General features: G+C 36.1%; 3 protein-coding genes across 3 annotated transcripts; 1 reads left to right on the top strand and 2 right to left on the bottom strand.

Moving 5' to 3' along the window:
* Positions 1-7823: 7823 nt before the first annotated feature.
* On the top strand, positions 7824-16093 carry LOC120337244 (DNA repair protein RAD51 homolog 3-like). The gene is made up of 10 exons (XM_039404973.2): positions 7824-9718; positions 10457-10522; positions 10841-10991; positions 11661-11840; positions 12382-12533; positions 13318-13464; positions 13786-13901; positions 14515-14688; positions 14930-15212; positions 15600-16093. The coding sequence occupies exons 1-10, from the start codon at positions 9548-9550 to the stop codon at positions 16029-16031; spliced, it is 1872 nt and encodes a 623-aa protein (XP_039260907.2). The 5' UTR covers positions 7824-9547; the 3' UTR covers positions 16032-16093.
* Positions 16094-16841: 748 nt separating this feature from the next.
* LOC120337245 (NFU1 iron-sulfur cluster scaffold homolog, mitochondrial-like) lies at positions 16842-20208 on the bottom strand. Its single transcript, XM_039404974.2, has 5 exons — positions 20028-20208; positions 19506-19684; positions 18581-18716; positions 17976-18145; positions 16842-17481 (listed from the first exon to the last, which is right to left on the bottom strand). The coding sequence occupies exons 1-5, from the start codon at positions 20206-20208 to the stop codon at positions 17290-17292; spliced, it is 858 nt and encodes a 285-aa protein (XP_039260908.2). The 3' UTR covers positions 16842-17289.
* Positions 20209-20253: 45 nt separating this feature from the next.
* LOC120337246 (small ribosomal subunit protein bS21m-like) lies at positions 20254-20931 on the bottom strand. Its single transcript, XM_078116728.1, has 2 exons — positions 20759-20931; positions 20254-20395 (listed from the first exon to the last, which is right to left on the bottom strand). Exons 1-2 carry the CDS (start codon positions 20884-20886, stop codon positions 20254-20256), a joined length of 270 nt encoding a protein of 89 aa, XP_077972854.1. The 5' UTR covers positions 20887-20931.
* Positions 20932-22626: the final 1695 nt, after the last annotated feature.

Raw genomic sequence — 22626 nt, 5'->3', positions numbered from 1 at the left:
AATTCACCCCATTTCACATTAAAATAATGAAAACAATGTTAATTTTCCATAACTTATAATATTGGTTTTCGTACATCTAATCTATATTTACGATCTAATTCATTCCTACAGCCTGATGACCTGCACCAAAATATTTCGGTAAAATTCATTCCCGATTCCTCATCCTACCACGATCTCCAGTCCACAGAATTAATCAGCGATTTGTTTTTGAATTTATGGACTCGGATGTGGAAGAAGTCGTGACCGACTACAGGCTACGGCCCAGTTGTCGGCAAATTTTATGTCGCTCGCGGGACAAAATTTAGGGTTGCTAGTTTTTTGCGTGTCGCTTGTATTTTTTTAAAGTTAAAAACGAAACAGTGCGCAAAAACTGCGACAATTCGGGAATTCAACTCAGTCGTCTTATTAAAAAATTATTACAATGACATTTAGGGTGACACGGTCTTGTTGCTGCATCACGCTTGACAGCTTTACGACGCCAAGATTGGAACATTTTCGAAAAAGGCATCCTAGTTCTAATCCTAGTTCTTTGCTTGTTCTTTGTAATGTTCATTTTCGGAAATATTTGTTCGCACAAGATACATTCTTAGAAAAATTAAGCATTGATGAATCTCTCGAATAGAATATGGATTTTATTTCCTTTTTGCATTGCAATATATTCGAATATTTACTGCGCAATTGAACCCCTGCCATCAGCCAGGGATGGCCATTACCGAATAATTCACTATTTCGAATACATTCGAAAATATTTTTTTCGAATGAGAAATTTCGAATACTTCGAAAATAAATTCAAGCTTATCTTATTGTATGGCGTAATTAGCATAGAATAATCAATGGGATAACCGTTACCTACAAGCTGGCTACCAGAAAATTTATATTCGCCAATTGCCGTGATATTTTATAGTAGTATGCCCTTTTTATTTTCGTAAGTACGAGAGTGCGAATGAACAGATTGTTGAATGGTATGAATTAGAATGATAGTTTGAAAGAAATACCCCATTTTACAGGTACCAACTCGCGAAACACTTTTAAACTAAGCACCGAAAATTTTGAAATGGTAAAGTATTGAAAGAATTTTCCGCGGTAAAAGGTCGGGGAAAGGTCCATTCAGTGAATCGTCCCAGGCCAGATTATTTTACTCCGGCCGTATTTTGCCGAGCGATACGCAAACTACCGTACCTTACTGCGAGTCCGGCAATCCCTTCGCGTGTGATAATCGCCCACGTGATTCAAGCCTGCGAATGCACACAAAGTACAGAATTAAGTGCACGATGCTCCAAACAAAAAAAGGTTTCGTGAAATCGCCCCCCTATCGCCCCCTTCGACTTTTTCGCCCCCCTCTGTATCGTTTTCGCCCACCGGGGGGCGATATCGCCCACTTTGGGAATCACTGGTCTAACCTACAAAATGGCAGTTCCACTCGAATTCGAGATAACCTTCGCTAGCGTAATATAGACGCAATTACGAAAATTGAACTACAGTACCGTTTTGGATGAACACATGAATAGCTGCGTTCCTGGGCCTTCAAGCACAGAAAGATGTACTAACAGTAACAACAACAGTTCCGTTGACTTTACCAAAGTAAATTGAGATGCAAGAGAATGTGATTAATGCTGGCATTGCTCGTATGCAATGAGCAATAAATCATTACGTCCATCTGAACTCCAAAATACCGCGACAAAAAGCACCTCCGGCGAAAGACGTTGGCATCGGTTTCTTTGCTGCCAAGCTAGTTAGATTTGACAGGAACGCACATTGACTAAGTTCGGGTTTCTGTCAGAGCTTTCTTACCACAAAAACAAAATTTATAAACCGTCTTGATGTTGACATTCGTCTAGCTATAAAAAAGACTGCGCCCAATACGAGAAACCTCGTCAGATAGTCCTAAGCGTAAGATTCCTTTTGATTGTATACTGGAGAGCGTTTACTTTCTTGTCTGTGGTTTGCTTTTGCATTTCATAATAGGTCGTAAACACATGATACAATCCAACACGTTTCGTTTTTTGGAATGGCGAACACGGAGACCGCGAGTGCAAAAAGGCGCTGGAAGGGGGCCACGAGCCATAAAACACCTGGTTTAGACGTATATCTTGTGTAATTTTTTGGCTTCATTGGTAAATTAGGTCGTTTAATGTGATTGCCTTGGTTCATTTAAAACGTTTTTCCGCTTCGTTTGAAACGTTTTGCCACATTTTTCCGCCCTCCAGCAGCGTGCCGCCCCTGGATTTATCCACAAGATTCAATGGGTAGTTACGCCTATCTTATGCTGATACAGTGATAGTACGCGTCTTTTTGGGAGTGCAACCTGGTCGTCGAGAGTATTGGTATTGGCCATCCGTACACCCTATGTGGGCAGAGTACGCACTCCATAATTAGGATTTAATCAAGGCTCTGCGCCGACAGTATGAGGCCCGCGATCCGTACACCCTATGTGGGCAGAGTACGCGCTCCATAATTAGGATTTAATCAAGGCTCTGCGCCAACAGTATGAGGCCCGCGAACACATTCTATGCGTCCCACAAAAGAAAAAAAATAGCGCAGAGCCGCAGACTAAACCTATGGCGAATATTTTATTTATTGGGGGACATTTTTGAATTTTTTAGCTATTCGATGGGTCGCGCTATTTATGGTTCGTGTTATTTTCAAACTTTGGCCATTATGGCAGCATTGACGAACCACAGATCTGGCATCTCACCGCGGAGTAACGGCGCAATCCCGGATGTATAGCTACAGGTCCCAAAATCCCAACTTGGACGACCATTGTATTTGAACGTATTTCTTCACCCACGACAATGGTGCGCGCTTTTAAATAATAGCTGTTGCTGAAATTAATGCTGACATTTGAAGCAGTAACCAAAAACAATGTACAATAAATTGTTATGTTATTTCGTTTGTGCCTCATACCTTCCCTAAAATAAAACGTCATTCATACAACATAACAATAGGCTGATTCGTACGGTAAACTCTCATTTTTTAACATATATATTTAAAGTAAATAAACTTTTGTTTTTTTCCGACTGCGTTCCTTTAATCTCGCAACTCTGTACCACCCTGACATTGCTAAATAAAACTAAGAATAATGCCCGTCAATAGATGAGAACTAAAACGGGTATTGTCAATTCGTATATATTGCTATCTGTCTGTAAACAGAGTCCGCATGTTTGATAGTCTTTAAAAAGGTTGTTGACTCGTTCGCATAGGAGGCCAGGCCTACAATACAATGGTCGACAGTTCATGGATTCCTTATTTTATCAAGAGGTATATCGTGGCTAACAGCGTTTGAATATTTTTGAGATCTAGATAAACAACTAATATGTTCACCACCTCTAATAAATTTTTCACCCCCTCTAGAAATTTCTGGAAAAAGATCACCAATACCGCGTGTGATTGGATTTTGTAGAAATCGTTTTCGTTAACATGGCGTGTCCTATGAGTCGTAAACACCTTTACGTCGGTGTTTATTCTCCCTATATCACACATATGTATTTTGCCTCGAATATGATAAGGTTTTCATTTTCAGTTCTCGCACAGAACGGCGACTCCAGTTAAAAAATGAGTTATTATATGATCATGGTCAACGAGATGCTGAAGATAAATGAACAAGTAAATCAGCAACCTAAATTTTCTAGATTGAAAAGCGGCATTATGAAACACTAAAAATAAAACGGAAGACACTTGTGTTATAAGGCCCGATGATTTGATAGATAGATAGATTAGATGAATTAAAAACTCTTTTGTAAAAATTGTAAATCGCAAAATTTGGTGTGTACACATTATAATCTGTTAGCATTATATTTTCTGGGTGATTAAGCATGTATGGACTTAGAGAACCTGATGACTCAATATTATTACTTATCGATCTTGATCGGTAAGTATGTTGATAGGTATTTGTCTGTCTGTTTGTCTGTGTGCTAGATGCACGCAATATCTCACGAAAGTGAGATTGGATCTGCTGCAGATTTACATGTATATTCATCATAGCTCGGATCAGAAGCCTATTGATTTTGGATGGACTATGTCGTGTAATTAGCGAGTTATTATTTAATTAGTGATGGGACACACGGTGTCACTATGGAGTACGACCACTGTTTTGGGTGATCCCTAACCTTCGATCGATAAGTCTTCGGTTTCCAACCGAATTCTAGTTTCCTGGTTTTCTCGAAATTACTGAAATCCAAACACAGTCAATCGTGCTTGCGATGTACCCTTCACTTTGGGAATTAATGTAAAGTAGCCTTTATTCAGTAAATTTTATATTGTAGCCTACCACAATGAATTTTACTCAGTTGGATTTATAGCAGACTTGGGGATTTTTCGAACGGTGACATCAAAATTTTTCTGTTTTTTTATTTATTTTTCCTTGAAATACCGTTTGCACCGCCGCGAAACTACGGCAAAACGTTGCATTGTCGCAGCTGCACACGCAGCCAGAATTATAATTTCAAAAATGTAAGTAAAAATTTTTATTTTGACTTTTACCACTTTTGCGTACATTTATCGCCACTTTATATCTCCACCAAAGTCATAGGATTTTACCCGGAATGTTTAGCCTCACCTAGTCTATAATAAATGTAAGAGTCCTGTGATGCAAAGACGCCACAACTAATCTGTTATGACGCCATAATATGGATTCCGAGGTCATGTATTGACATTTTCCTCATAAAATAAGGTCATTGTTACGGTTAATACGGTTCGGTTGATTTATGCTCAGCGTACTTTGTTTTTTAAGGTCGAAGTGATTTTTTCAAGGTTATACAAACTCATTTATTCGATCGCTTTTCAATTTCTGCAACGTGGTTTCATTGCAGCAGGGTCGTTCACGTAATGGCTTATCGGTTGCTTCTCACTGCGCCAACCACAGATCTACAGCTTGAGAAGGTGTGCATGAGCCTTTATCGATATTTGTGGCGTTTTGAAAGATTTATTGCAAATGAGAAGCGCTTGGCAAGTTTTGACATCCATTTTTCTTCAACCTATTCATTACAAAAAAATCAAATAGTACAGCCATTTTGAACAAAACAGGCAAAAAAACTTGATTCAAAACAAGTCTCTTTGAACAAATCCCTATATATATACAGATATTTATCAATTTGAAAATGCTTTTCCAAAATGTTCTGTCCTATCCTATCTTATCGAAAACAAAATTACAAAGTAGATAATTACGCAAATTTCCAATAGGGTCTTATTTTAAGGTAGGGGCTTTATATTAAAATCATTTTCATAAATCAGGTTAGGTCTTATTTTCAAGGTAGGTCTTATTTTCGGGGAAACACCACAGAAATATATAAATAGAGTGCGATTCTCTCTTGTTTCCGCGGCACCATTTGAAGGCTGTCTCGTTTTGACGATAGACTTCCAACTTTTACGATATGCGTAATGCATTTCTCATGGGATTTGCCAAAAATCAATCATTTGCGTCGATTTTTCTCGCATATTCTCCTGATCTTGATTCGTTTCTCATTATGTATCAAACGCTAGTATATCCCAGCCCACCATACGGTGCTAATTTTGGCAGTTTTATAAATTTGCAAAAGTCGTGGGTTAATAATATGGCCAAAGTATTAGTCAATCACGACCACAAAAAATTAGCCAAGATGGCTTATCGAAATCGCCTATTTTATCGCCTTAAGTATTTTGCGTAGCTATCTCAATATCATTGCATGGCCTGGTTCCGTAGCACCCGAGCTGTACATATTAATAGAACTATAGAGCGCTCCATACGTGCGTGTACCAATATGGAGGTAACTAATATTGTTCGCCAAGTTGTGTAAAGGGACAGAAACCCATGGACACACAGAATATATTTACTTGGCTAACACACACACAATCCCCGAACTCGTAATATAATTAGAATAAGGAAAGTCCGGTTGAGGTTATGGCCTAACCCCAATCTGGTCCACAAACTACGAGAGTACCAACTGAATTTCGCTTGGCCCTCTGCCGAAGACTTGGTGAAATCTTTCCCGTGGAGGTCATGCATTTTCATGATATGAGGCAAAAACAATTGTTTCCACTTATATCTATTGTATAATCGCCTGAACAACCAAATTTTTTCAAGAACGAGATCCACATCAGGCTACAAATTCCCAACTCGAGTATTGTTGTGTTTGACTACCCACAAAAGTCGCATATAGTTCCATATGTGGCGCACTGGGTAGTAAAGTAGACGAAAAACTGACTCACACCAGATGCAACACGAAGAAACTTTGGAAGCATAAACGCCAAGATGCCGGCGATCAAATTGTCCCGCGCTTCGACAGCGCAAAACGAGAGAGAAGATCGGTCCATTCATGGAACCAGTTCAGTGGGAATGGGAAACACGGTAGTTACGGTACCGCTCAAGCGCAACGAAGCAGCCGTGACCTAACTACAGTATATTCTCAGTACAACCATGGCCAATCCATACGTTTATTTAATTCCTGTTTAGCAAAGTCACTGACGACTTTATGAGTTAGTTTGCGTTCCTTTATCTGCTCATCGTTTTGCTCACTGTGCTATTGGTTAGGAGTAAAGTCTCAACTCTGTGATTGATACCAGCGCGAGTTCGTGATCAGTGGAAAGCATTGAGGTGTATATAACTAGAGAGCGCATAGGAGCAAAACACCTCAATGGTGGAAAGGCTCTCGCAGTCCGCTTGATGGCGTTTACACGAGAAGAAGTGATGAGCCATCCCGCCAGTCCACATACAGACCTCAGGACCCACAGTCCATTGGTAGAGAAACTGTTTGATTCCGCTGCATGGATTACAGGATTATGTGAAGTTAGGTTTGTAGGTAGCTTTGGCTGTCGTCTGTGCCGCTTCCATCCCTTTACTTCTGTACGGTAGTTACCGCTACTGCCGGCAATGGCCAACGTTGGTACGGTACCGGTAATGAACTGTTACCGGTATGATAATCTAGTTCGGTGGTTACCGTCTGACCATAGTGAAAAAACGCAGGCGGGTGTCTGGGTATATTTGCATGTGTCAATCCTAACCCTCACCTGACTACGTCATCCAAAAATTACGTCTCTACGTCGAAAAATTGTAATACTACTCCCACTAGAAGTATGTTAGGCACGAAACTACACAAGACACCACAAACTGTCCATTAAATATTATGGCTACCAAACATGCGAACTTGTCTTGAAATGCTAGAATATTTTAGTCTAGCAAAGTCTAATATTCATCTGGTTAAATAACGCCAAATAAAAATGGGGTCGTGCAAAGTTAAGCCTGTAACTGCTTAAATACTGAAAAAACTTCCTCTAAATGTCTGATTGTGGTTTTCTTGTTAGGCTTTATTGAAGCGGTTACAGAGTTACGACGTTTACTTCACCAGACCAAACAATACAATACCTATTTTTGGTATGAATTTATCATTTTTATTGAAGTTATTAATTCATTATTTATATTATAATTTAGCAATTAACTTCTTCCGATTATGATAAATATTTATTTATAGTCTGTTATTTTCATACAGTGTTATCATATTCAGGTGTTTTGCTCTAACTGGACTAAAATACTTAAACAGTCTGAGTCAATATCTGCACATCATCTAAACAAAAAAAATGGGCGATGAAAAGCGGGAAGTGAAAAGCGACTCTGATCATATCAACCTGAAAGTTGCAGGTCAAGATGGATCAATAATTCAATTTAAAATAAAAAAGGGCACAGCGTTAAAAAAATTAATGCAAGCTTATTGTGAAAGGCAGGGTCTTCAACTGACCGCAATTCGATTCAGATTTGATGGACAACCTGTATGTGAAAATGATACACCCAGCAAGCTGGAAATGGAGGATGATGATACTATTGATGTTTTTCAACAACAAACAGGAGGCCAATGAAGAGATCTAATATGTGTAACCTAGAATTAATGAATACTTCAATTGACTGATAAATACTCAAACCAAGGTCCTGAACTCATGCTGTTTATGAATAATTCCGATCAGAAATAGCCCATGTTATAACTTGTGTTTTGTGCTAATTAAAGCATTTCAAAACTGTACATTTAGATTGTGGGCTTGGCTTATTGATGCAAATGTCATAAGGTTTTTTTGACTTCTCGTAAATATCATTCAGAACCAGCCAACTTCCATATTCCGATCTTATTTTGAATGTCTGTTATGGTCATTCATTGAATAAATAAAAGGTTACCGGTATTTCAATGGTATTCTCAAATATAATTTCTTTATAAAAGCACCTAATATTTCATTTGGGATTTTAATAACATTTGTTCAAACTGAATTTTTCTAAAAGTGTCCATTTGTTATGAATGATGATTCTGTTCAGCTCAGAATATCAGCAATATTTTATGTTCCTTACATTTCATATCTTTTGGGTAAATTTTATGTCTTCATTCCAATTTGTTCAGCATTCTACTCTGGGGATTAGACAACTTTACCATAATACTTTCATGATAAATTTACATGTATTTAATCTTCTAATTTGGATATCCTATTGTTGCTATTTGTTGTTGTATTTCCAGAGTAATGTAGTATTTTGGTCTCATCCGGATGTGTGGTCCAATAATATAAATGAATCCATTTTTACTGTATAATAAATTTTAATGCTTACTAAATCGATTGAAATGATTAGTGGATCGTGAAGTGATGCATTATTAAGATACATTTAAAATCAGCATGTTTGTATAAAATTTCAGCGGACATTTTGTTGTTTTGTGATATCACAGATATACTGAATCTTAAAGAGTCTTTGTTGTCTGAATTCAATTTTGACAACTTATCTGGGCTGTTTAATCACAAGTCACTATTATTACAAGATTTAAACTATCGTAGGTGCAGTACCTGTAAATATGTCATGTATCAATCTAACTTTGATGGAAAGGTTAATTAATAAGCATGCACCTTCTGACTGAATCCCATACCTCAGTAGTTAATTTTTTCTCAGATTGCAAATTTACATTACTGCCAGGAATTCAATTGTTTGTTATACACTCTATAAGGCTATGGTGCATCTTTATTTCATCAGTTCAATTTTATCCTGAAAATTCATGAATTATTTTTATGAAAAACTCAACATACAAATAGGAGATTTCTTACCATGAAGTAAATTTGTTTGTTTTTTCAATATTTTCTTGCTAACTATTTCCTGTGTAGGGAGTATTTATTATTCTGGGAATACTAATATTATTGCTTTTGAGGTTAATCAAGACCTCCCAAATCATATTTTTGGAATTAATATCTGGGTGTTCAATTTTTAGCCACAAAATTATGTGTTCCTTCAATATTGCCCACCATAGTACCAAAGGCTTGTTTCAAAAACACATTTGTAAATATGTATTTGTCACATTTTGTCTGAAGAACTTTGTCATTTCACATTATTTGTTGAAAATTACTAGGCTCAAGTATGCCCTAATAGGCTAATAAATCTAGCTTTCGTGTGATTTATTAAGAGCACATGCTTGTTCTGTGTTAAAACAGCGATATTTGTTCTCTCAGACTTCTGAGTTTTTTACTACACGTATTGTAAAATTGTGTCGTTTTTGCATTAAACTTTAGAAAATAAATAAATGAGCTGAAATTGCCCTATATTAATGTGTTTGTTGTCATGGCTTACGGCATGCGACATGTATTGAGTCTTCCTTTCGATACTCTGCTTCGTAGTAAACTTATTTGTTGCGGATTTTCAACGATTGATGATTTTAAAGTCCATTTGGATGTTGATAAACTGAAACAAGCAGTGGGTATCACTGATGAAGAAGCAGCACACATCTTAAATGTGAGGAAGTGTTAATATAATGAGCTTCAATTTTTCATTTTTGGGCTACAGCATAACTCCAGTTGCGATTATCAATTAAAATTGCCCAGTCCGCTAAACATTTTTTTCTAAAGTACTCCTGCACCCCAAAGGACACGAATACTAGATTTTACTGCCTAAATAAGTATAGCACATACCTAATTCAGTGGTGAGGAATGTGCAAGCTTGTGAGCAAGCAAGACTTCATGAAAAATGTTTACTTTTTTGCTCTTTATAAGTAACTATAATGTGAAAATATAATCTGACGGATTCGAGTAGGCTTAATTTTAAACTCTGCGTGAGGTGTTGTTCTCTCGCACTAGTCTTCTTCTGGACAATGGATTGGCCAGGACTCACACCAGCGATCTCATGTATCACCATCTAATACACCTAGTAAATCATAGAATGGTTTTTCTGAATATGGAACAGCATTTTAAAATGGAATTTGTTCAACAAAGAGCACAATGTGTATTCAATAGGTTTTAGTCTGAAAGAAAATCTAAGATAAACAATGAAATGATTTTTTTTAAGAGTCTAAAATGAAGACATTTCCAGTCGACTTGTAAATCTCCGATTGTATATAAGATAGCTATTTTTTCAAATCAAAACTATTCTAGATTATTCCTAAAAGCAAGAATATGATAATATGCTCAATTTTGAATCGATTCTAATAATTGATTTGGATTAAAACTTTGAAAATATGTCATTATTTCTATACAGGTTATCAAACCTTATCTCGGCAATGAGTTGTTGAAGGCAAGCACTAATGTATGCGGAGTGTTTGAGGTACTATTTTGTATGATTGCTATTTTGGTTATCTTATTACATTATAAAGAGGGATATTGATTAGTCTGGTGTGAAGTAATTCTACACTCTTTTTCTGCAGCAATATTGTTATGTGTTAATATAGTAATTCTCAAAACAAAAACAATGAATAGTATATGGTTACCAATGTCAAATGACTAACCAATAGTTTATAATTTTAAACTAATAAGTTATAAAAATCAGCAAAATTCAGGAATTGAGAGATAATTTAGAATATAGTTAAAGTAGTCTTAAATTTTTATGTACTAAAAAATGTTATTTGTTTCTTATCCTTTTTAGGGGCAGTTGTCAAAAAAGGTTGTGATGAAATCTGTTGCCTGCATGCTGAAAGAGAATTTGAAAGAAATTCGACATATCGTCTCATTTTCATCAGAAGTTGATAAATTAATGGGTGGAGGATTTCCTTTAGGAAGGATAACAGAAATTGCAGGTTATCAAATTCTTTTCAGGTTTTCACATATTGTTGAACAAGCATTTGTGATGTTATAACTTATACATGACATCAATGATGAAATTTTATGTTGAGACTTGAAATGCAGCAGTATAGATATACATTTTTCCAGGTAAACAGATTGAAATTAATTTTATGACGTGCTAAAACTTTTACCATAGAAATTTAAATAGCATCAATAGCACAACCATATTTTGGTTCTAGTGTAGTTTTTCTAGTGGGCGTGGCCTGATAATTTTTGCATCCAAAAATTGGGTCACTACAACGTCACAGTGATGTAATAAGCTAAGGCCCACCATAATACACAAATGGTCGTCCAAAACGTGTATACAATTACCTGAAGTTAAGCAAGCTATTTCTCTTGTTTTATCGGCTTAACGATCCCGATATGAGAGAGATCGCTGTCGATAGTGAGGAGCGATCGTAGCTATACTTTGACAAGCTATATGACGTGGTTGTGACTTGTGACATAAGTTTTGGATGACACACCCAGTCAGGCAGGTGGGGATAGAAATAAAATGTGCAAAAATGGTTATGACAAGATCACTAGAAGTTATTGTGGTATAAACAAGACCCTATATTTTTTGTGATTTATCTAATTTTTACTCATAAACATATCTATCAATATTGATACCTGATCTTTTACAGGGGAAGCTGGTTTAGGGAAAACTCAATTTTGCTTCCAGCTCTGTGTAGATGTACAAATTCCTGCTTGTCTTGGTGGTGTTGATGGTGAAGCAGTCTACCTTGATGTGGAGGGAACATTTTTTCCGCAACGTGTCGCTCAAATAACGAATGCCACTGTTCAGCATTGTCATCAAATTGCCGGTGATTTTTTTGAGAATAAATGAATTATACCACCATAATAATATTCTCTTATGTGACATATAAATTTATTACCGTTTTTTCCAGCTAATAAGCCGACTTGGGGTTTGTCAGTTAAGCACAAATGCGCGCTATATTTTGATTGATACTGTTTTACACAACCTAAGTTACTCACAACCTAAGTTACTCACTAATGCGATCCCACTTAGTACATGTAATGGTCACATTACATTGTCGCCCTTTTTCTGTATTTTCTAGTTTGAAGCTGGCTGAGTCGCCCAATAAGTAGACACAAAAAATTGGGTCCATAAAATCGACTCATTAGCCGGAAAATATGGTGTTTATTAACATTGTTTGAGTATCATCTTATACTAAGACTTGTTCTGAGAAAATGCATAAAAACGAGTATTCTGTCGTGTACGACTCTCTTGTAAGTGCGTGTTGGGGTTATTATCGTCGTTGTTGGACACAAGCATTGAGGAATGAAATTTGTTCTTGTGTTTTTTGAGACTTTTACAAGGTTAAATATACATTGGTGTTGCAGATCTTTCAGGAAGTCCAGAATGTATTGAGTCAATGAAAGATTTTACAACAGACAAAGTCATGTCCAGAATATTTTTGTTTTCTTGTAGAAACTGTGTGCAACTACTTGCAGCTACGCATCAGATGAAAGAATTTTTGAAATCACACCAAAAGGTTTGATAATGATTACTGAATGATACCTAGTTTTGAGTCAGGATCTGTTATGAAATTCGAAAGTTTAATAACAAGTTCTCTTGTATATTGAGCTCACCAACAACGGTTCCCTCTTTATAGAAAAAATATGTATGTCACTGTGTAAGCTGCATTGACATAGATGCTTTAAATACATAATTTTCGATACGTCAAATATACGCATATCTCCCATTTGCTGCGGTTGTCTAGTGACTCAAGCAAAAACCAAAAACAGTCTCACCGATCATCACAACATCACGAAAACGGGTTGGTAACTTGGCACAAACCCGTACACACCCCCTTACTCCTGCCACTAGTCAGGATGTAACATTGTATTGGAAAGGGGCATGCATGAAATCCATTAATTGAAGTACAGTAGAAAGCTATAAACATGTTGTATGCTACCACCAATTTACAGGATTTTATTGTCTGCATATCACACAGCTCATCAGTTACTTGAGTCGCAAAGTCATTTGAGATTTTAAAAGCTGATCAACATAGCCTACATAATGAATCACACGAAAATTATTTTTTAGCATATTTGGTATCTTAAATTGATTAGTTACTTCAAGGAGAATAATATTGGCGATTGCTATTCTCTTTTAATAAAACTCATTATGTTGTTTTTGAGGTAATCATGGCATATTTTTATACTGTTTACTATAAATTTTCTAATTGATATCTGTAAAAACTTACAGAAAGTACTTCCCTGTTGAATGTGTTGCTCTATGTATTGATTTATGATGTTTCTTTTCATTTGAATCAGGTTAAGTTGCTTGTAGTGGACAGTGTTGCACAATGCGTGCGAGGTGAGGAAGATATGCGGTCAAGATCCAAATTTTTGATGACACTCGGAAGAATTTTCTTAGACATTGCAATGGAATTTGACATTGCAGTTGTTCTCACAAATCAGGTATTTATTCATATTGAACTCTCAGTCAAAAGATATCTATATCAGGATAGAGTGTATTGGTGGATTTTCTTTGAGTAAAGATTATGCATAATATTCTGTAATGGGTATGATGCATATGAAAATAATCTTCTGAAAAACCAGCTAAAATTTATAAAATTGTTATTTCAATGTCAACCCTCAAGGGTTTCTGCCGATTGTAACTGATAGGATAAATATATCGCTTGGTCAAATTTACTTTAAAAGTCAATTCTATTCATCGTCCTATTTTTGGTGTTTAAATTTTTTTGATGCGAATGGTTTTAATAATAAATTTTATTTCAGGTTTCGACAAAGATAAATGATAAACAAGGAACATCATATAATATACCTGCACTCGGGATAAGGTGGAGTCATCTTGCTTCTGTAAAACTGATGCTGAATAAGAGAAATCAGTCGAGGTTTGTCTAGTTTGTTATCCAAGTCTTTGTATTTAATAACCAGGTGGTGGTTATTTGAGTAGTTTTTGACGTTTCAAGCAATGTAAAAAATCTGAGTGGAATCGATTTCCCCTGAAATTATGATTTCATTGTAAAATTCTTGGCCCTGAACCTGTTGCATAAAAATTTGAATCTTATTCAATTCCTTCACGCTGTCAAAAAATGGCAAAGTTAGTATTAACAATTTAGCCCATTTTTGAAGATAACTGAATATCTGACATCCACCAGTTAAATCATACCCAACGAGGCAATAGAGTCAGATTAAAGACCTGTATACTGTAAAATACTGTTTATAGAATCCCTGAAACTGAATCATCTGGTACCACATTAAAACTCGGAACAATTGATTGTAGTTATGGTTACTACCATAAACTTATTACCTGAAATGTGTATTCAGTTCAAATACTAGTTCACCTTTTCAACGCTCTGGGATAAAAAATGAAAGGCGGTCCAGAAATATGTGTGCCAGTGCCAATGTGGAGGTAACTAATTTTGTTTGCCTAATTTTCATCAAGTTGTGTAAAGATTCCTGGTTTGAAACAAGCAACATCAAATATATTTTCTTCATTGGCAGATTTCTACATCAATATAAATCACCTGATATGAAGGATGGTGTTGCAGAGTATAGGGTTGTTTCTGAGGGCATCAGGGATATTGAAGATCTTGCAAGGTCGCAACTGGAAGAAGATAGTGCTACAAGTAGCTCAACATGGAAAGAATATTACAACAAACAGAATACAGAGTCCAGGTGTGCTGATAAATAGTTTTTGAAAAGTAATCTGAACTGCTATTCCCATTAAATTGACCGCTATTTTTGATATTTTTCGAATTTGCAGGTATTTTGGCACACCCGAAGTTTAAAATAAAAAGGATAACAGGGTGATTCACCTCCGGTCAAAAATAGCCGTATCCCCCCCCGCTCTGTCAACACTATTTCCTTGTTACTTTTATGTTTCTAGTTTTAAATTAATTTTCATATGAAATTTCAGAACACAAGAAGACTCCAGTATTCAATTTTACCCGATCACACAAGGTCTAGCAACTGAGATGATGACAGAGTGGGAATTGAATGATGAAAAGGATCAATTCTCAAATCAATCAGAGACAAGAAATACTGAAAATTGCGCACAGCCAATAACTTCCAATACTCAATTTCCAAAAGAAGATATCCCGAGCAAATGGATAGAACTTTCACAAAGACAGTTGTGTGACCATGCATATGAAATGACTGAAACTGAACATGCTGCTATTTTAGATGCTGACAACAATGTGGTAAGAGAAATGTGTTAGTGTAGAGATTTGTTTCTTTGTATTTAGATGTTTGCATTGCGGTTTGGAGGTTTTTTCACAATAAACTAAAATTAGTTGGCAAATGGGCTTGTATGCTATTATTAATTTTAATCTCACTTCTCTTGTATTGTTCTAGAATACTAATGAATGTTTTTCCAAAATTTCATGTTCTTTGTTTACACATGTTTCTTCACTTTATAGGTATTTTAAACAGGAATTTTATCACTCCATTATCTTGCATTCCTACACCTGTTTGTATGGATTATCTTATTTCATCTAAATCAATTTATTTAGAATTTTTATAGGAAAGATATAGCTGTGTTAGGAGTAGGTTCAAGGTTGTTAATAATATCTACATATTTTCCTCAGGTGGAAAAAGGAAAGCATGAAACATCACTAACAACAACAAATGGTAGGACTTTTGACAAATATGTCAATTTAGATAAAGAAAATAGGAATTCAGCAACACGAGAGACCAAGCAAACAATACAATCCAGTCGAAAACTCAGACAGAAAGTTGAATCAATCTTGCAACAAACTGTTGAAACCATGTTATCTTGTGAAGTTCCTGTGAAGGCACCACCGACCAAAAAACGTTGTCATTCTGGCGATGAATTTCCACAGTCTGACAAGAGTTACAAAAAGTCATGCACCATTGAACATTCAACAAATAAAACCGACAAGGAGCATTTAGTAAGCGACAGAACAGAAGATACATATGAGATAGATAAATCAACACCACCTTCACCCATCTTGAAGAATAAAACCAGGCGAAACAAAAAATTAGATTCACAAATGTGATTATTTTTATATTTTACAAATTCTGTATGATTTTTTGCTTTAATAAAGTTTATTTCTTTAAAGCCTTCCATGACATTATTTACAGATGAGCAGTAGCATAGGGTGATGTGATTGAGAATCTATTCAGTCATTTGATTTCGTCAGCCTGCCTTTCAGCATTAGGATAGATTTGGCGCATTTTAGATATGTGTGCAATATTAGATATGCTGCAACGGCTCTGGCATGACATTCTATGAAGTAAGGGAATTTTTCGCACATTACAAGTGCCACTAGCTTCCCTGCTAGTTGAGATTATTAAAATCAGCAATTATTCCCTAATTTAGATCACATTAAATTAATGACCAGATTAGCATTTTGAGGACTTACATTTACTGATGCTCAAAAACTAGTACAACTTGAATAAGATGCCCCATATTGAAGTTGATATGCATATTTGTGTTCGCTGGGTGAATCCAAACCTTAATCATGGATCTTCTTCTCGACGAGCCATCAGGCGTAACGGTACTATTGGTCACAACTTTGCTTCTAAGTCCTAGTTGTTTAGGATTCAGAACATGCTGACGAACTGGTAGAAAGTAAACCAGATGCGTATAGTAGTAACTGGGTTTGATAGAAAGTGCAGTGGAGCAGTAATTGTTCTAGTTTATCACTGCGAGCATTGAATGCTTAGCGAATGGCAGATGAAATGTGGGTGAGTTCGTACAGTATGGCGCTTTCGTAGTATGTGCAACAATATGGCGGACACCTGAACATAGTATGTGTACCAGTAGGCCATAATTTTATCCCAATTTCAGTTCTATTACGAGTTCGGGGACTGGCAAAGTGACTCCTGTACTATTCGTACCTGAAATTATGGCCTAACCCTAACCTGATACACATAATACATTCTGGTGTTCGCCATCTTATTGCACATACTACACGAGTACCTAAAGTATTTATAATTGGTTGCAGTTTTAAATGATAGCATCTATTATTAATCTTTACCAATTTTAGTTGCCGAGGGTCGTGAAAAATTTGGCTTTGCCAAGTGGGCCATGATAAAAAAAGATTGAGGAACACTTCATTCAACTTTAATTAAAGCATGTTGGAGCTAATTATTCTCTCCCTAGTCCCAGCACTGCCTTCAAGCTATCCAACAATTTACATCAACTCTTAAGTTTGTATTGGTATGATCTGAGAACACAGGAAGTCAAATAACTAAACAATGATGGTTTGCAATATAACAGATTGCTATGAAGCAATGTTTGACGTAAAACGTTCATTCATCTTGTTGTTTCACTTCTTTTCTTCTTATCATATTTTCAAGTTTTTCAAACTGTTGATCTGATACATCATCAAGTTCATCTCGAACTTCTTCGACACCTTTGACCTCAGGAATATAAAATTTCATCATGTTCTCAATCCCATTCTTTAGAGTTACAGTTGAACTCGGACAATTACTGCAAGAACCCTAGAAAGAAAGAAAAAATTGACCTGAAAACCTGGTTTCCCTCAGTAATATTAAGATCCCAATTAACACAAGACTAAGGCTTTCAATATGCGGCACTCCCGTAGTGTGTGTACCAGGTTAGGCCATAGGCCATTTTATTCCGATTTTCCCTATTTTAGTTCTATTACAAGTTCGGGGACTGTCTGTGTTAGCCAAGTGAATATATATAGGTTTCAGTCCCTGAACACAACTTGATGTACAGTAGGCGACTAAAATTAGTTACCTCCACCCACTTCTTGGGTGCCCAATATTCTATTAATGAAGAATTTCAAACACCATAAAAAACAGATCATTCAAGATAAATGAAAACTCAGTATATATAAACATTTCACACAGTATATGACCAATGTAAAAACATTAAACATTTTGGATTACCTATAGTTGCAACGGGTTGCATTACATTATGCCCAATTGAATTTTACAAAAATAACTTGTAAAAATGAACGACTATTTACCTGCATTTTTAATTGAACAATTCCTGTGTCGTGATTAAATCCTTTATATATAATATCACCACCATCTTCCATTACTGTTGGTCGAATACGAGTATCTAATAACTCTTTCACCATAGCTACAATATCATCATCATCTTCTTGTATAACAGTGTCAGGTGAGGGCCCATCATCTGCAATAACATACAGATAGATAATTGAGGTATTTATGTTTACCAGTCATATTCAAAACATTCCAGTGCAGTGGTTCTCAAACGTTGGGACGTAGACAATTTTTTGAAGGGGTGTGGAGCTGAATAAAAATATTTGTTAGATTTGATCTTGCCCGCCTTATTTTGGATATTTATATTTCAAAACTTTTCATTTATTCCTTTATGTATGAACAATAAATATAAATAGATAACAAACCTAATACTGGCAAAACAAAATATTTTTGAAGTGTAGCAAGTTTAATAGTGGCAAAAGTAATAGGTATTTGAATATATTTAACCGATATACATATCATATAATTTTGTTTCAATGATTCTAACTCCATGTAATATAGATGTTGGCAGCAGACTAATGTGAAAAAGTATAATGCATACATGAATTTGAAAATTTCTACAAACCAGATAGAATAGGTAAGCCAGATTGAAAAAAGTCCATGATGGTTGCATAAATCTCAGGTTTCAGTATTTTCCATTCAACATCCTCATCAGCTCTTGAAACAGTAATGAAATCAGGACCAAAGAATACACTTTTGACCTAAAAAATTCATTTTTTAATCTGGATGCCAATCACGCGAATTCACAAAAGCATGAGGTAACTTTTCTTATAAGTAATATCACTATCGCTCTCTATGAAAGCCATCACTCAGCTGAGGAAGCACTAAGTTGGGAAGACTGGTATTTTTCATGGCCTGCCCATTTAAGAGTAAGCCAACTACCAGGCCATAGGTTCCCAAGCTCGCAACACCTTCACTGAAATACAGGCCATGACGCATAACATGGAACGCATGAGTTTGAACCGCAAAAACTTTTTACACAAAATTTATCGGGACACCAAATAATTGTTTTTATTTGTCTGCTTTTCTTTTCAAATATCTATCCACCATAACCAAAGAAATTGACATAACGTGCCGTATGAGATGTGATGAGAACTCAGAAGGATATTCGCACAGTGGATTTCCATCATCACGCAACAAACTCATCCTAAAACCAAATGAGTAATTTTTTATTCTTAATTTGTATAATATAAATATATATATATATATATAATAAAAGATATGCCAATCAGAAAAGAGTGAAACAACAATTTGACACGGAACACCTGAAGGTCTTTCACGGAACACCAGTGTTTTGAGGAAAACCGGTCGAAAATCACTGTGTTATACACGACAAGCTGGGCTGCTGAGTTGGGAGTCAAATTTTGAACGTTTTCCCTTGAGTTTGAGTTGTATTTTCGAACTCACTGGAGCTGGAGTTGAAGTTCTAAATTCTATGGAGTTGGAATGACTCTTTGTGGTGAGAAAAAAAGGAAAAATTAAACAATTACCCCTTCAATGCTGAATAATCTTTTTGCGAGAGGTGATTTATGTGAATGAGTCCAATCAGGAAAATCAACAGTGAAACCTCCAGTTATTTGTTCTCCCGGAACAAATTTGAGACTGTTCGGATTTGGGGTGTCAAATGTTTGAATGAACTTCAGTCTTGAACCAGTAAAAAAGTTTCTTGCTGAAAAAGTAGAGAAATGCTAAGAACTTGTTGTCGTTTAAAACAGTGAAACACCGAGAATTAGCGCAATTCGTTTTGGCATAAATAGCTTAGTTTACCACATCATCATCAATGAAAGACATGATATAATGTGTATTGTACGAAGTAAATGCACAATGCAGTCTTAATAAAAACATCTATACTTCAATAAAGCTCCGGTACATCTCATGATATACATAACAAAGTATGTTATTTCGCCCATAGCGTAATACCATAGACATATGATTCTTCTATATAAATTTCCATTTAGAACACCATATCCAACTTGGTCTTAATGTTTGACTAAAAATATTAATTTTCGAACCTGTGGTAATATTTTTTCCGTGTGTAAAGAATGGGTGTTCTTGGTTGTTAGATCGCTGTGTCAAGGCAGAAGATAAGCTCCTTGCAATATATTTGTTTGAGTTAATTTTTGAGGCATAACAGCTCAAATGTCTAACTGCTACTATACTTCGCGAACAGCAGCAACGTAAATGCAATGCCATTGTTCAATGTTTATATAATGTTTGGAATTCAATCAAATCTGTAGATTATTCTTCTCTCCAGGGATTTCTGTGTTTGCCTTTTAAAACAAATAGGACTTTTCGACGCATTTCATCATTGTAAATTTGTTTGCAATTTTCATAAGCCAATCTGCGACGTTTCATAAAAGGTTTTTCGAAATAGCGATTTCTGAAATGAAGACATAATATTATTTGAGACACTTGAAAAGCACAACGTATACATAAATATATTCAACAGAATAAGAAAACCAATACGTTATCGTTCTTGCGCATATCAGAAACATTTATTTTTTACACTAAAAGCAATTTTAAGCGTCAAAGGCTTATACTCTATTGCTGTGTTGAGAGTTCATGGTTTCACCATATTCTCAGACTTCAAATGTGTATTGACGGTATAGTCTATGTTTATATCTGCAGATCTGTGATACAGTATCGTAGCTTTTACTATCAAGCAAGTTCAGAAGTACACCTTTAACAGAAGTCTATTCGTAATCTCCTTGTCAAGTAGTACGGTACAGTGGTTACTACTAACCTGGTCCAGTCAGAAATATGACCTTCTTTCGATAAATGCTTTTGCAAACGACGATATGCCTCTTCTGGATCAGGATTTTTCGGCTTAACTAACACTGTTCGAGCGATCCACCGAGCATGTTTATTCATTCTATAACAAACCAAGCACACTGCAAGACCGACAACAAATAACAGTAAGAATTACGGTATGTTAAAGAATAAAACAAAATGATATAGGCTATTTCCAGTGCAGTAAAATTGGACAGTACGATATACCGGCGGTATTGAGACGCATATTGCTGTATTGTGAAGATACTATTGTACTATGAGAAAATTTCGTGGGGTGCATGAACGGCAGGTATGCGGGGGCCCACGAAATGGTACAGAACAGCATTTCGTGGTGTCGTTAAAGTTCGTTTTCAACTAATATCAGCCTAAGCAAGTACCGTACCTTAGGCGAGTTATCGAGAACCGATGTCTCACAATCGTCGGAAGCGAAGCGGAGGAGCGAGTCGTCTGCCTTTCAAGCCCCGACATCGCATCTTCGCAAAGCGATTGATCGGTACCGTAGGCGTAGCGTAGAGTTTGCGTCTGCAGCTGCCGCAAAACCATGGCGGTATTTCCATACCATGGCCGCTACGGCCAAACCCCAAGGGCCGGCAACCAACTTGCCTAATGTTAACCGATGTTAACAAGTTCATGGACGCCATCTTGTACCATATTTGGGAAACGAGAAACAATGGAGCCTTATGGGAAATTTTCGTCGTGTTGTTGTACCGAATCGAATAAGTCAGCTGTTATAAGGGCTAGAATGAAGCCGAAGGGTGGGTTTTGAACTTTGGGCTATATGCTACCTAAATATATAACGATATTAAGCATAAAAACTATCTAATGCGTTAAATTTGACCACAAACACAACGTGTAGAACCATTTTTGATCATTTTTTCGAAGATTTTATAGTGTTACGCCAATTGGGCGCTGTAAAATGTCTCCGCAACAATGTCATTTGTTCTTCTAGTACAGCTTGGAACTGAGCAATAGGGCATTAATGAACTTGATGGACGAAAAATGTTAACCAGTGAATGGAAACGGCCATTGAAGCGAAGTTGAGTCGGCCGGTAATTTCGACGAATGAATACAAATTTTCATCTGTGACGTCATAGGAAATGCCATTGTCAAATGGTTAATTATGACGATTAGAATGGTCAACTTACTTCAGAAGCAACTCGGAACCGGTATACTTGTCTTCAAGGACAATTTAATGTACTATAAATGCAATTTGGCAAACATGAAAGAATATCAACGTGTTAGGCTAAGATTCTCCTTCAAAACGCGACCTTCAAAATTTTTCTACCTAAAATATTAGTGAAAATAATAGGTACGTTTCAATAATTGTGTGCAAACTTCACAAATGACGCCGTTTCAGATGGCCGAGAACAATAGGCTAGGGCTGGGCATTTTCGAATATCTTGTGATTTCAGAATCGAATCGAATAATTTTTTCGAATCGAATCTCGAATACTTGGAAATATATAATTGTAAGCGACTTTTTTATTGTAATTGATCCTCTTAACAAATGAATTACTGAGAATACATCTCTCAGATAGATTACTGAGCGTTCACACACAATAACAAACACGTTTTATCAATAACTCACTGCAGAGAATAGTCATATATTAGAACTGCGTTGAAAAAATATGACTTCAATGAAATAAAAATTCGGAAATTCACCTCGACCATTGGCGAAAATAAGAAAGCAAGATGGCGGCGATTCGAAATTTAGCTCTGAACCGATTCGAATGAAGCACTATTCGATTCGAAATGCCCAGCCCTACAATAGGCCCAAGATGGCGTCTATTGTCTGAGCGTTGTCTCGCTTGTATTTTAAATA

This window comes from Styela clava, chromosome 10, assembly GCF_964204865.1.
Source record: "Styela clava chromosome 10, kaStyClav1.hap1.2, whole genome shotgun sequence".
NCBI lineage: Eukaryota > Metazoa > Chordata > Ascidiacea > Stolidobranchia > Styelidae > Styela > Styela clava.
This window is presented reverse-complemented; position numbering and strand designations above follow the sequence as displayed.